At 39.2% G+C, this 14,555-nt stretch overlaps 1 protein-coding gene across 1 annotated transcript in view; it reads right to left on the reverse strand.

The window, feature by feature from the left end:
* Positions 1–14,555, reverse strand: part of rsrc1 (arginine/serine-rich coiled-coil 1) — a 134,622-nt gene that overhangs the window by 100,502 nt on the left and 19,565 nt on the right. The window contains exon 4 of the mRNA XM_011482566.4: positions 11,075–11,290. Coding sequence (XP_011480868.2) covers positions 11,075–11,290 — 216 coding nt within the window. The remainder of the gene's footprint in view (positions 1–11,074; positions 11,291–14,555) is intronic.

Raw genomic sequence — 14,555 nt, forward strand, 5'->3', positions numbered from 1 at the left:
AAACACGAAAATCGCCATTTCTCTGAGTTCGCCACAAAATGGCCGCCAAGCCGTAGGTCGTGTGGCCATCCCATAATGATTTCAGAACTTCTTTGGGATATCTCCAACACGCGTGTTTTGGGTTCTTAACTGTATTCCAAAATATTTTTTTTTGGCCCCATAAGCGATTTTCGGCCCATTCATTTTTTTTACGAGAACGCTCGCCGTGATGTCATCGTCGTGGGGGGGTTGACGTTTTCTTTGCCGAAAATTCATTTTCAATTTATCCCAGATGTGTGCCAATTTTGGTGAGTTTTCGGGTATGTGGCGGGGGTCAAATTTGAGCTCAAAGACGCCGTTAGAAACAACAATAATAATAATTAAAGCCGCAAGCGGCGTTGTATGGCCCGCAGACGCAACCCGCCTTCCACGCCCAACTCTACGCACCACCGCCCTCACCGCCCACTTTTTATAATGGCAAGTCAAAACTGCATATGCTAATTATGCTAACTATGCTAGCTATGCTAATGTGGCTACAAGTGCAAGCATAGCGATCAGCATCATCAACTGACTCAGAAAAACACATTACCTGAAATGCTAATTATGCCAACTATGCTAGCTATGCTAACATAGCTAAAAGTGCTAGCATAGCGATCAGCATCATCAACTGACTCAGAAAAACACATTACCTAAAATGCTAATTATGCTAACTATGCTAGCTATGCCAATGTGGCTAAAAGTGCTAGCATAGCGATCAGCATCATTAACTGACTCAGAAAAACACATTACCTAAAATGCTAATTATGCTAACTATGCTAGCTATGCTAACATAGCTAAAAGTGCTAGCATAGCGATCAGCATCATTAACTGACTCAGAAAAACACATTACCTAAAATGCTAATTATGCTAACTATGCTAGCTATGCTAACATAGCTAAAAGTGCTAGCATAGCGATCAGCATCATCAACTGACTCAGAAAAACACATTACCTATAATGCTAATTATGCTAACAATGCTAACTATGCTAACATAGCTAAAAGTGCTAGCATAGCGATCAGCATCATCAACTGACTCAGAAAAACACATTACCTAAAATGATAATTATGCTAACTATGCTAGCTATGCTAACATAGCTAAAAGTGCTAGCATAGCGATCACCATCATTAACTGACTCAGAAAAACATATTACCTAAAATGCTAATTATGCTAACTATGCTAGCTATGCTAACATAGCTAAAAGTGCTAGCATAGCGATCAGCATCATCAACTGACTCAGAAAAACACATTCCTCCATTGGTGAGGGCTATATGCCATAAGTTGATAAAAAACCCAATTTTTCCAAAATGGCGGCTTTTTTGTTTATTTTATCTCCATAGCAACCATATTATGTTTTGGTCCCCTTGAGAAGACGAACAGATGGACGTCAGTTACGGACAAATCGGTAAAAGTAAACTTTTTGTCGTCCTTAGCAACAGTGGTTTTATGCTAACCACGCCCACATTCCTTATATGTCTATTTCCAGTGTTTTTCAATGTATGCAGTTTCAGGCATTATTGCATGCATTCAAATTTCACAGTAGTCCATTGAAAAACATAGGAGTTATAACACTGCGCCACTTTGCTAGCTCGCCACGCGCACGCCGTTTAAAATCTACAACTTCTAATTCCAACATTTTTTCCACAGTAGCTTGCCATTGATGCCCAAAAAGTTTCGCGACGATCGATAAAAATTCCAACGACAAGTTTACGTTTGAATCCGGTGGCGAAGGTGTTTTTTATAGGAAATTCAAGATGGCCGCCTTTTCCCGAGGTCAAAGGTCGACGAAACTCCAGAGGTTATTGTAGACTTATGCTACGGACATGCGAGTCAAATTTCGTCAAAATCGTTCGAAAAAAAGTTCATTTTTCCATATTGTGTAAAAACGCGATAAACTCAAAATGGCAGATTTTGGCACAAAATGGCCGCCAAACCGTAGGTCGTGTCGCCATCACGTAATGATTTCAAAACTTTGTTTGGATATACCCGACAAAGTTATCTGGGTTTGGCTAGCCGATTCTTAAATAAAAAATCCGAAATTTTTTTTTTTAGCCGAGTCAGCACTTTTTTTTGCGATTGTTTTTTGTTTACCATGGCCACATTCCTTTATCGATTTTGTCGTATGTGACATCATTTTGTTCAGTATGGGCCAGGGAATCGCATATTTCAGTTTCAGGCTATTCCGATAAAATATGTGCGAGCTAGCTAAAATGGCGACGGTTGCGAATTCGCCATGCGCACGCGTTTCAAATTCTACAACTTCTAATTCCAACATTTTGTCCACAGTAACTTGCCATTGATGCCCGAGAAGTTTCAAAAAGATCGAAATAAATCCCTAGGACGAGTTTTTGTTTGTATCCTTTACTAAAGGTGCTTTTTAATGAAAATTCAAGATGGCCGCCTTTTCCCAGGGTCAAAGGTCAAATAAACTTCTTTGGTAGTTGTAGAATCGTGTATGTGGCATGTGTATGCAATTTCGTGAAAATCGCTTAAACAAAAGTCTCGTTTTCCCATATTGTGATAGAACACGAAAATCGCCATTTCTCAGAGTTCGCCACAAAATGGCCGCCAAGCCGTAGGTCGTGTGGCCATCCCATAATAATTTCACAACTTCTTTGGGATATTTCCAACACGCGTGTTTTGGTTTCGTACCTGTATTTCAAAATATTTTTTTTTGGCCCCATAAGCGATTTTCGGCCCATTCATTTTTTTTACGGGAACGCTCGCCGTGATGTCATCGACTTCGGGGGGTTGACGTTCTCTTTGCCGAAAATTCATTTTCAATTTATCCCAGGTGTGTGCCAATTTTGGTGAGTTTTCGGGTATGTGGCGGGGGTCAATTTTGAGCTCAAAGGCGCAGATAGAAAGCGGAATAATAATAATAATGAAACAAAGCAGAAACAATATAGAAGTTTTTGCAGTCAGGTGGCCTATGTATTTCAATGCGGCCTGTCTTTTACTATAGGCTGGGCATGTCTTTTTGGCTTTAAACCCGTCTTTTGAGGGCTTTTTGGGGCTTTTTTGTGTTTTTGTCATCATTTTTGCGACTACAATTTTGACGTTTTTGCATTAGTGTTGTGCGTGTGTGTGTGTATTTTTGTTGCGTTACACAATTGTCGTGTCGTTGTGTGCTTTGGGCGACTTTTGACCCCATTTTTGGGCGTTTTGACGCGTTTTTTTGACGTTTTGGACTTTTTGAGTGTTCGACCCTCGTACCAGTTACAATATGGTCCTTGCAGTCTATGACTGCTGCGGGCCATAATTAAAGCCGCAAGCGGCGTTGTATGGCCCGCAGACGCAACCCGCCTCCACGCCCAACTCTACGCACCACCGCTGACCTCACCGCCCTCACAGCCCGCAAATTAAAAGCTAGTCAAGGCTGGATTTGCTAATTATGCTAACTATGCTAACTATGCTAATGTGGCTAAAAGTGCTAGCATAGCGATCAGCATCATCAACCGACACAGAAAAACACATCACCTAAAATGCTAATTATGCTAACTATGCTAGCAATGCTAATGTGGCTAAAAGTGCTAGCATAGCGATCAGCATCATCAACTGACTCAGAAAAACACATTACCTAAAATGCTAATTATGCTAACTATGCTAGCTATGCTAATGTGGCTAAAAGTGCTAGCATAGCGATCAGCATCATTAACTGAATCAGAAAAACACATTACCTAAAATGCTAATTATGCTAGTTATGCTAGCTATGCTAATGTGGCTAAAAGTGCTAGCATAGCGATCAGCATCATCAACTGACTCAGAAAAACACATTACCTAAAATGCTAATTATGCTAACTATGCTAGTAATGCTAATATAGCTAAAATTGCTAGCATAGCGATCTGCATCATCAACTGACTCAGAAAAACACATTCCTCCATTGGTGAGAGCTACATGTCATAAGTTGATAAAAAACCTACTTTTTCCAAAATGGCGGCTTTTCTGTTCATTTTTTCTCCAACCATTTGAGCTCAAAGACGCCGTTAGAAACCATAATAATAATAAAAAAACATTCGAAAAACAATATAGAAGTTTTTGCAGTCAGGTGGCCTATGTATTTCAATGCGGCCTGTCTTTTACTATAGGCTGGGCATGTCTTTTTGGCTTTAAACCCGTTCTTTGAGGGCTTTTTGGGGCTTTTTTGGTTTTTTGTCGTCATTTTTGCGACTACAATTTTGACGTTTTTGCGTTGGTGTTGTGCGTGTGTGTGTGTATTTTTGTTGCGTTACACAATTGTTGTGTCATTTTTTGCTTTGGGCGTTTTTTGACCCCATTTTTTGGCGTTTTGACGCGTTTTTTTGACGTTTTGGACTTTTTGAGTGTTCGACCCTCGTACCAGTTAAAATATGGTCCTTGCAGTCTATGACTGCTGCGGGCCATAATAATAAAAATGAAACAAAGCAGAAACAATATAGAAGTTTTTGCGGTTAGGATTTCCTATGTATTTCAATGCGGCCTGTCTTTTACTATAGGCTGGGCATGTCTGTTTGGCTTTAAACCCTTCTTTTGAGGGCTTTTTGGGGCTTTTTCGTGTTTTTGTCGTCATTTTTGCGATTACAAATTTGACGTTTTTGCGTTGGTGTTGTGCGTGTGTGTGTGTATTTTTGTTGCGTTACACAATTGTCGTGTCGTTGTGTGCTTTGGGCGACTTTTGACCCCATTTTTTGGCGTTTTGACGCGTTTTTTTGACGTTTTGGACTTTTTGAGTGTTCGACCCTCGTACCAGTTACAATATGGTCCTTGCACTCTGTGAGTGCTGCGGGCCATAATAATGAAACAAAGCAGAAACAATATAGAAGTTTTTGCAGTCAGGTGGCCTATGTATTTCAATGCGGCCTGTCTTTTATTATAGGCTGGGCATGTGTTTTTGGCTTTAAACCCGTCTTTTGAGGGCTTTTTGGGGCTTTTTTGGGTTTTTGTCGTCATTTTTGCGACTACAATTTTGACGTTTGTGCTTTGTGTTGTGCGTGTGTGTGTGTATTTTTGTTGCGTTACACAATTGTCGTGTCGTTTTGTGCTTTGGGCGACTTTTGACCCCATTTTTTGGCGTTTTGACGCGTTTTTTTGACGTTTTGGACCTTTTGAGTGTTCGACCCTCGTAGCAGTTACAATATGGTCCTTGCACTCTGTGAGTGCTGCGGGCCATAATAATAATAAACATTCGAAAAACAATATAGAAGTTTTTGCGGTTAGGATTTCCTATGTATTTCAATGCGGCCTGTCTTTTACTATAGGCTGGGCATGTCTTTTTGGCTTTAAACCTGTCTTTTGAGGGCTTTTTGGGGCTTTTTTGTTTTTTTGTCGTCATTTTTGCGACTACAATTTTGACGTTTTTGCGTTGGTGTTGTGCGTGTGTGTGTGTATTTTTGTTGCGTTACACAATTGTCGTGTTGTTTTGTGCTTTGGGCGACTTTTGACCCCATTTTTTGGCGTTTTGACGCGTTTTTTTGACGTTTTGGACCTTTTTGAGTGTTCGACCCTCGTACCAGTTACAATATGGTCCTTGCACTCTGAGTGCTGCGGGCCATAATAATGAAACGAAGCAGAAACAATATAGAAGTTTTTGCAGTCAGGTGGCCTATGTATTTCAATGCGGCCTGTCTTTTACTATAGGCTGGGCATGTCTTTTTGGCTTTAAACCCGTCTTTTGAGGGCTTTTTGGGGCTTTTTTGGGTTTTTGTCGTCATTTTTGCGACTACAATTTTGACGTTTGTGCGTTGGTGTTGTGCGTGTGTGTGTGTATTTTTGTTGCGTTACACAATTGTCGTGTCGTTTTGTGCTTTGGGCGACTTTTGACCCCATTTTTTGGCGTTTTGACGCGTTTTTTTGACGTTTTGGACTTTTTGAGTGTTCGACCCTCGTACCAGTTACAATATGGTCCTTGCAGTCTATGACTGCTGCGGGCCATAATAACATTCTGTAAAGGTCAAAAGATAGAGCAGCAATCCAGACATATCAATTAAAATCAAAAGTCTTTAGGTATAACTTAGTATTGAATTGCATATACTAGGCCTGCACAATATACCGCAAATTTATCGTTATCGCGACATCAAGCTGTGCAATATGTATACCGCAAAAGACGGCGAAAATCGCTATAAATTGTTACCTTGACTTTTGTGCTATCCTAGGCACTTTAACATTGGGAGTTGGGTCATCTAGACCCACTACACAGTGCACTGAACCTTTTTTCTTCAATGATTTTTGATCTTCACTGGTGTCCATGGATTACATGAAATCTTTCCACATTTATCCACCTTTGTCATAGTAGGGAGAACACGTCAAAGTAAGGGGGGGGGTCATCTAAGATAGCACAAGGGTTAAATGTGCTAAAACAAACTCATGGCAGCTTGAAATATTGAATAAATGAAATGAATCCCTTTATGCATTTAACCAATTGGAAGGACCCGTTTACGCTGTTGATCAATCAAATGAGCCCTTTTATGTTTGACGTTTGCCTCCTATGTCGACAAGGGTCATTTGGAGTATAATTTTTATACTGTTGCATTGAAATGGAAATGATGTTTTTGGTTGGTTTGATATTTGTTTATATACCGCAAATTATATCGTTATCGCAATATTAATCACCAATATCGCATATCGCGATTTTCCTCATATCGAAAATGCCCTAGCCCTAGCCCTAGCATATACCCCCTAAAAGGTACTAAACTCTATTTTCTACAGGTCAGAGGTAAAGAGACAATGGTTCGTTATATCAAGCCGCATAGAGTGTAGCAGTCAGGCACCTAGGTGTGTGAAATTTGTTCTCTGCGTTTGACCCATACCCTGCAAAGCGGTGAGGTGCAAACACAGCCATGTTCAGGAACAATTTGGTGGCTTTGATGTTTCTTGTACGAGGGCTCCTAAGGGCAGTTCTGACTAAAGGCTTAGACTTGTTGGCCTTTTTTAGCAAAAAAAAACCTGGGGGTTTTCTTCATAAACACAGACTTAGGGCTGGCCAACCATGGACCTCGAGATCATACAAACTCGTTCTCCAACTTTACCTACACGGTTTGCGGTTAATTACTATTAAGGAAAACTAGAAAACAAGCTGGTGACTTTGAGGACCGGGGTTAGCCCCACAACCTGAACATAACCATGTCTTATAACAGATGTTCCAGTGATCCAGCACTCATCAGCTTTATCGTTTAACTGTTGTAGTTAACGGCTTAACTCTTTTTTTTTTATCTTATAACAAATGTTCCAGTGTTCTGTGTTTGTTTTTTCCTGTCCTCTCAGAACCTAATCAGTCATGACAGATGGTTGCTTTTACCGAGGCTGGTTCATCTGGACATTTCTTCCAAATCTTTTGTTTAAAGGGACTCTAGCCTGCACGGATTAAGCCCAAAACCATTCAGTGTAATCTGCTGGTCACTGATAGAGGCAATAAGTATAAAACAATGGGGTCTAAATGGGATGATCTGGACTGAATTGGATTAAGATAATCTAGAATGTTTAGAATGTCTTGGATTTTATAAACAGCTCACCTTGATATTTCTTGCTTTCCAGTCAAAAATATAAGCTCAGAAATAGCTTTACAAAACTCAAAGGGCCTATATATATCATGCAAAAATCAACTTTTTGAGCTATTAAGTATATTATATTGTAAATTCCTTGCAAAAAACAACCCCAAAGCAGTACATTCATGCATTTCTGATTATTCCTCTGAAACCATCGGGTGTGAGCACCAGGCCGTGCTCCATGAAAACGAGTGGGTTGTCCCATTCATACGTATGAAAGTAAGGAACAACTCCTTCCAGGAAGAGTCTATGCTGCCAGCACTGCCCCCAGGCTAACACACACATCTACTTTCTCAGTGGAGCTAGCAATGATCAGCAAAAAGGCTTTTGTAGGGCTCCACAATATGCACATCCATCTTTGCAAAAGTTCAGATGATTTCGTGGATGAAACGCAGACATGCTCCCAAGGCCGACTCTAGGTTGACGTCATGAAATGGGCGGCACCCACAAGGACAGAAAGCCGGTGTCTCAGAGACGGGACGTTTTCCTTTGAGGTTAAAAAATGAACTCCAAAAATAACTAATATTTAATTTGAAAAAAGTTGCTCTTTAATGTGCCAAAGGTTATATATTATCAGATATATGGATACAGATTCCTCTGAAAGGCTTAAGAAAAGCACGCTATAGACCCTTAATGTATTGAAAAGGGTATCAAGTCATACTCCAAATTCTTCAAAAATGAAGCACAGATGCTTCATTTTTGAAGATCCATCATAAACATCACTAGTGTGTGACCTAAAAATGAAAGCCTAGATGCTCAATGCCAATACCCTAATACTGACGTTTTCATGTGTTCAAAAGTTGTGTTCTAAAGAAGTGTGTCACCTTACATAGTGGGTCAGGTGCACATAGATGGTTCAGAATTATTAAGACTTCACAGACTAAAGCTAGCTGGGAGGCCAAATATAAGTGCAAAAGATAGAAACATGTACAGCTAAAGATGCAAAGACACACATAAGAACAAACCAACAAACAAACTTGCACACTGACAAGTTAAAGCGGGGTCAGAGATGAAGAAAGAGATTCCTATCAATGCTGAAGGATATTGAAGCCTTAATAAGAAAATAGATATAGGTCTGCTGGCCTTACATCTCAGTGTTGGCTTTATTTGTTTTTCTGATGCTAATCTAAGGAAGGCTATATGAGATAGCTTAAAATAAACAGAACATTTGCTTTAGAAGCAAATCACTAAGCTCTATTTGTACAGAGGGACTGTAGGCTGCATTGCAGTAGATAAAAAAAAAGAAAGAAATTAGATTGATTTTATATAAGTGGCAGAAAACAATAAGTCAATATAATACAGCCCACAAACCTGCTCTGTCTTCTCAATTCAAAGTACACAAATCTATTTACTTGTTGTGTAATGGAAAAAAACAACAACCAAAAGCTGTTTTTCAAAGAGAGCGAAACCTGCATACCTATTGCATATGGTTTACTCATTTTGGTTAAGCATAAATTAAATGTGAAATAGTCAATGTGTTTTCTAGGAAATGTATCCCTATTTTTATTCACAGCATTTCTCAAACTAGAGCACAGCACATCTTAAGAGAAGAGGTCATATTAGATCTTAAGATTGAATTGTAAGAGAATTTTTAGTGCATATTTTAAACTGAAACACTTGAAAAATCTGCCGCTTAATGGTTTATAGTGTATGCAATTACAATAATCACATATTAATATTTAAAAAGTAATGACTTGATCATAACTTTAAACTCTTCCCTGAAAAATCTATTAGAATTGTGAAAAAACACAATGGATATCAAAGTCATCAATTTATGCATTATGTGTTTCTTCATTCAGTGAATTGCTTAAAGATAACAGTAAACAAGAAAACATGCCTATTTTAACACTGAGGAATAAGAGGAATTTCAGCCCATTTTTGCCAGAAAGAGCTGTGCAACATATATTATTTTTTTTTTCTATTTGGATAATACATCAAATTTTTGTTTTCTTCCACACATACATACAGTATAAGAGCAGACGATTATGTAATAATGGGGTAATTGGGGGGTTAAGGGCTTTCACGGTTGGTCTTATCTGTGTGTTTATGATCATTGTTTTACTACAGAACACAAAAGTGCTTTAGGTCATAAAATGATGGATGGACATTTTACTTTGAGTTTCTGTTTTCATGGTTTTATCACTCATAGCAAGTCAAAGGTCAAAATGCTGTAAGGCAGGGGTCCTCAAATCCAGGCCTCGAGGGCCGGTGTGTCCTGCTGGTTTTCAAAAAACCCTGCCTTATTTGCTGCCGATTACCTGGATCAGATGTGTTTAGCCAATAAGGAGATTCAGTGGCAGGTTGGCTGGAAAACATGTAGGACACCGGCCTCTGAGGCCTGGATTTGGGGACCCCTGCTCTAAGGCTTTCCAAAACTCCACACTTCAACCTCCATGTTTGAAGGCACTTTGAATGAAGTTAGTGGTACCAGCAGGTTTTATAATTTTTTTTTCGGTTCCTTGAAGACTTCCTGGATCTGTTGCTGCATGTCTTTTGGAATTATTTCAGCAGGTCAGTAACCCCTAAGAAAGTTTAGCACTATTCTTTTAGGGCTTTTTCTGAAGTAGGCAGCGTTTCCCACAGCAGTCTACTGTAGCTATAAAATGTGGTAATGGCTTTGTAATACTTTTCGGAGTGAAAAATGTCAATACTATTATTTCACAACTGTTCTTCTAATTCTTTAGATTTGTGATCTTTGAGATGTTTTTAGACAGATACTATGCCTGCACATTGGCAATAACCAGGTTAAAAAAGACAGATCTCAACTCTGCAAGTAAAAAAAGTAGTTATTTCATGATTTGACAAAGGGGCAAAAAGGCAAAGGGTAAATGTCCCCTCATCAACGGAAAAGTATGTTTTAGTAAATATGACAGAGTACATCTTAGTACTGGCAGTAGTAAAGGGCTGCATAACAACACTAGAGTGTTGGAGCCCTCTGAAGAATTTTTTACAATATCAAAGTGCCCTGTTGTTAAAAAAAAATCAATAAATCTGATACTAGACTGCACTGTAATCCGCAAAACTGCAAAAGACGCCAGCTTTTCTTTCTATAAGGTGATTGGCCGCCAGGAATTTTCCTTTTTTTTTTTTGTCTTGGCACGGGCAACAAAGACACCAGTGGTTCCCATGATCTAGTTACGTTTCTAGACTTATTGCAGCTGGGCCCAGAGGGTGAGAGGAAATCAGACATCATCTACTGACCAAAACATTCTTTACGAACAGAACCTGCACAGCACTCTTACCTATCATCTATTTCTATCCCACTATAACATTTTCTCTGATGGGAGGGTATTGCATCAAATTACAAGGCCTAGGGAGCACAATGCTTGATTGCTGTGGAAAAAGAGGAAGAAAGGAAATAGTGGATTGATGGATGTAAAGATGGAGTGATTGATGACGGGCCAGAAAAGAGGACATTGGGCTCTATTTGAACATTCAAAAAAGAATAATCGACAAGTCATATTTCCATGTGGATTTTAAATTGAGGTGTGCAATAGCTATGTTTGTTTCAAAAAAGAAAAAAAGAACACCCACTTACTCCTTCTTCTCGGTTTTGTCTTTACTCTTGTCCTTCTCCCTGTCCTTGTCCCGATCTCTTCCTCTATCCCGGTACTTGTCTTTCTCCTTCTCGCGGTCTCGGCCCTTTCGTCTACTCCGGTCCTTCTCTCTGCTGCGACTGTGGCTCCTTTTGCGGCTGTGTACCGCTCGGCGGCTGTCACTCCTACTGTGAGATCTTCGGTGGCGAGAATGAGACCTAAACAGGTAAAAGGAGCCAAGATAGTTTATTATACATTCACTAAAGCAATGGTAAATCTTCCATAACTTATTTTTTCTTCTCAAATGATACTCAAAGAATCAATAACTTAAAGGTCAAACCAGGCATTAATCTTTCTAGGTTAAATCCGGTGTTTATTTTTGGTTCTAGCAAATTAATGTTTTTTTCCTAATTAAATACTGGTCTCATGTTACATGTAATTAGGACTTCCACTGTTTTAAAAGTCAAACTAAAGATTCTGATTTAAAATGATAAAATCTGGCTTGTATCCACAGGATAAAACTCACTGAGATTAAATTCTCAGAGATTGGACCAATTCATCCTTCATTGGACAGGTTCAATAATGGTTATATACAAACCAATACACCATAAAACACACATACGTGCAGAGACAGTGCAGAAATTGAGCCAATTAGAGGGCGACTCAAAGGAACACCTGTCCTTTGTATTGATTCTGACAATGACCCTCTGGTCTCTAAAAGATTTAAAGAGTGAGATTACTTTGTTAGCTGTGACACACAAACATTAACTCTCTGATTTAAACACCTGCAAAAAGAAAATTCAAAGTGTAACTTACATCTCAATGAGCTCTACTCATCTTGTCAACTTATTTACCTGTCACAACATACGACCGTAATAATGCCGACATGTCCACAAAGATGTGTGTGTAGCATTCAACTGTGTGTGTTTGTACATGTGTGTATGTAAGGGGGGTATAATCTGCGGCCCCAGAAGAAATCGGCAGCTAAAATGCCGTTATTTTCCATCATCTATCATTTTATTGATTTGTCTATAAAAACAGTCAAACCTACCGTCCAGGAGCTTTATTGCTTTCCCCCCTTTTATTAGTTTGCAGTTTGGGACATCCAGAGCTGTCTTTTTCCCAATAGAAAACTAATCATTTCCTTCAGACGCCTGTCACCTACCAAACAGACAACACTCTGACAACTGTTGCAACCAATTAGGCTGTGGCAGTCCTGATCACTGGAGAGTCACTGTTGCACGGAATGGAATCTCAATGAACTAGGGTCACCGGGGCCCACTTTTAAAGGTCTGCAAAGAGATATCCGCTACGGAGGTAAACAAACTTTACCAACTCCAAGCCATAACATGACCACTTTGCTTTAAGTGCTGAGAAAATAAATGTGCACCTCTAAAGGTTGGAAAATTCAACTGACTTGGTTTAATTATTGTAAAATAAAACAACATGTGAAAGGAATTCTTGTTTGATAAAACACCACTTGAGTCCAATTTCAATGAGTTGGTTCTCAATTAGCCTAAAGTTCCAATTCTCAGCAGAATTTTCAATATTTACCTGCTAGAACAAAAATGGACTGAATTTTATGTTTTCTGATAAGTTTCAGGTTTTCTGCAACAAGTTGGTACTCATTCAAGATGTCTAATATTTACATGCTGTCAATAAAGTCTGCCAATTCAACAAAACCAAAAAAACAAAATAAGCCGTTTTCAGCAGTAGTTACAGTAATCACCATGAATGCCACAATTCTTGGTTTAAAACTGAGCCAGATATAGTTTCATCGAACCAAATTGCAGAGATAAAGAATCGTTACATCCCTTCGGCACACGTTTGCATATGTTTACGCTGGAATTGTAAAACATTTTGTGTTACATTGCACCCATACTTAATATAGGCCAACTGAAAGGTTTTTCTTTATTGTTACATGCTTATTAACAAATTTAAAAAAATAATTTTTCATGGTTCGAGTTTGTTTTGTTTTGCTTTAGTTCTTGTTCTGTCTTGTTTGGTTCTGTTTCCTGTTTTATTTTGATTTTTGTCCTCTGGTCTTAGCGTCCTTATTCCATGTTTCTCGTCACGTCACAGTAAGTTTTCGTTTTTGTTTGGTCATCCTGCTCTGCAGCGCTTTTTGTTCGTTTAATAAACCCTCTAGTCCTGAACCCGTTGGCCTCCCATCTCTGCGTCTGGGTCCTACCGGCTCTCGAGTCTCCACGCACATGACATAATTTTTCTAAATGTTTAGCTTTTTGTTGTTTTTTACATAAATCAAATATTGAATCACAACAAAACAGTGACCCAAAAATTAATTTTTACTAAAATCTGGGAAAGTGAATTTTCGCATCCCTAGTTTCATAAAACAAACTTTTTAAATAAAATTCTCAACAAACTGATGCAATAAACTATTTTTAGCACTAGCATTATAGGTTCTTTGTTTTCATTTGCTGCTTCATTACACTCTGCAAACAAATCAAAGAGAGGCAGCCAATTGGAGAGATTTTCTAATACAATCACAGTGACACATCTGATTCAGACATTGAGTTAAAGGCCTTTGTAGAGCATGTGATTTATATTGTTTATTACAGTGTTTATTGGAGTGACGATTTGGCAAGTCAAAAAATAACTTCAAATGGAAAAAAGGACAAGAAAATCATTGGCATTATCAAGGTATGAAGCATCCAGGCGCGATAATCCATCAATGGCCCTAACAGACCCAGGAACGAATGAGTCTACATGTTGACAATGCCTGCATGTGTTTGTAATCAGCAATACATGAGAAAAAAAGGCAACTGAGCAGCAATGTTCCAACCATAAGTTCTATATTTATGGCTTGGCCAACTGTGGCCAAAAACAGCAGATGCAAAAAACACAATTTCACTATCTGCTCTTAGTTTTTTGTCTCCTTTTCCTTTTCCCCCTCTGATGGCAGAGAAAACAGTCCACTTCTGGGGTGTGCAACAAATTAAATTTACTGTAGTTAATAGAGTGAGCCTATGCTGCTAAATGTCAATTTCCTGACCAAGTCCTTCCCCTTGGAGAATGATTGGCTAATTTGAGGCTGGGGATAAATGGGCTAATGCAGGACACACACAGATAAACAGTCACAGTTGGACCCCATTCCAAGCTCTTCCGCTGCTTTACATTTTATTGGCCTTATTATCTCCAGGGAAAATAGGTCCCCCTATGACCTAAACATATTTTCATTTCTAATAAAAGGCTCCTGGTTGCCCCCACGTGCCACGCTCCCCACCCCTCCTGCACACACATACACACTCCTCCATTCATTCCTCGTTTCATCATCCAATCCATTAAATCGGGGCCCTGCAATTGGCTGGGACCATTTTCCGGGAGAATTATCAATAGAGTAATTATGCTCCATGTTGGGAAATGGGCTGAAGCTTATCGCCACTGACCCCCCAGTGCGTGCTAGGATATGATCCCTCACCACAGCCCATTGGGGTAATTATGTGCACGGGTGTGAAGCAGGAT

Source organism: Oryzias latipes, chromosome 13 (genome assembly GCF_053564925.1).
Source record: "Oryzias latipes strain Hd-rR chromosome 13, Olatipes_Hd-rR_3.1".
NCBI classification, from domain to species: domain Eukaryota; kingdom Metazoa; phylum Chordata; class Actinopteri; order Beloniformes; family Adrianichthyidae; genus Oryzias; species Oryzias latipes.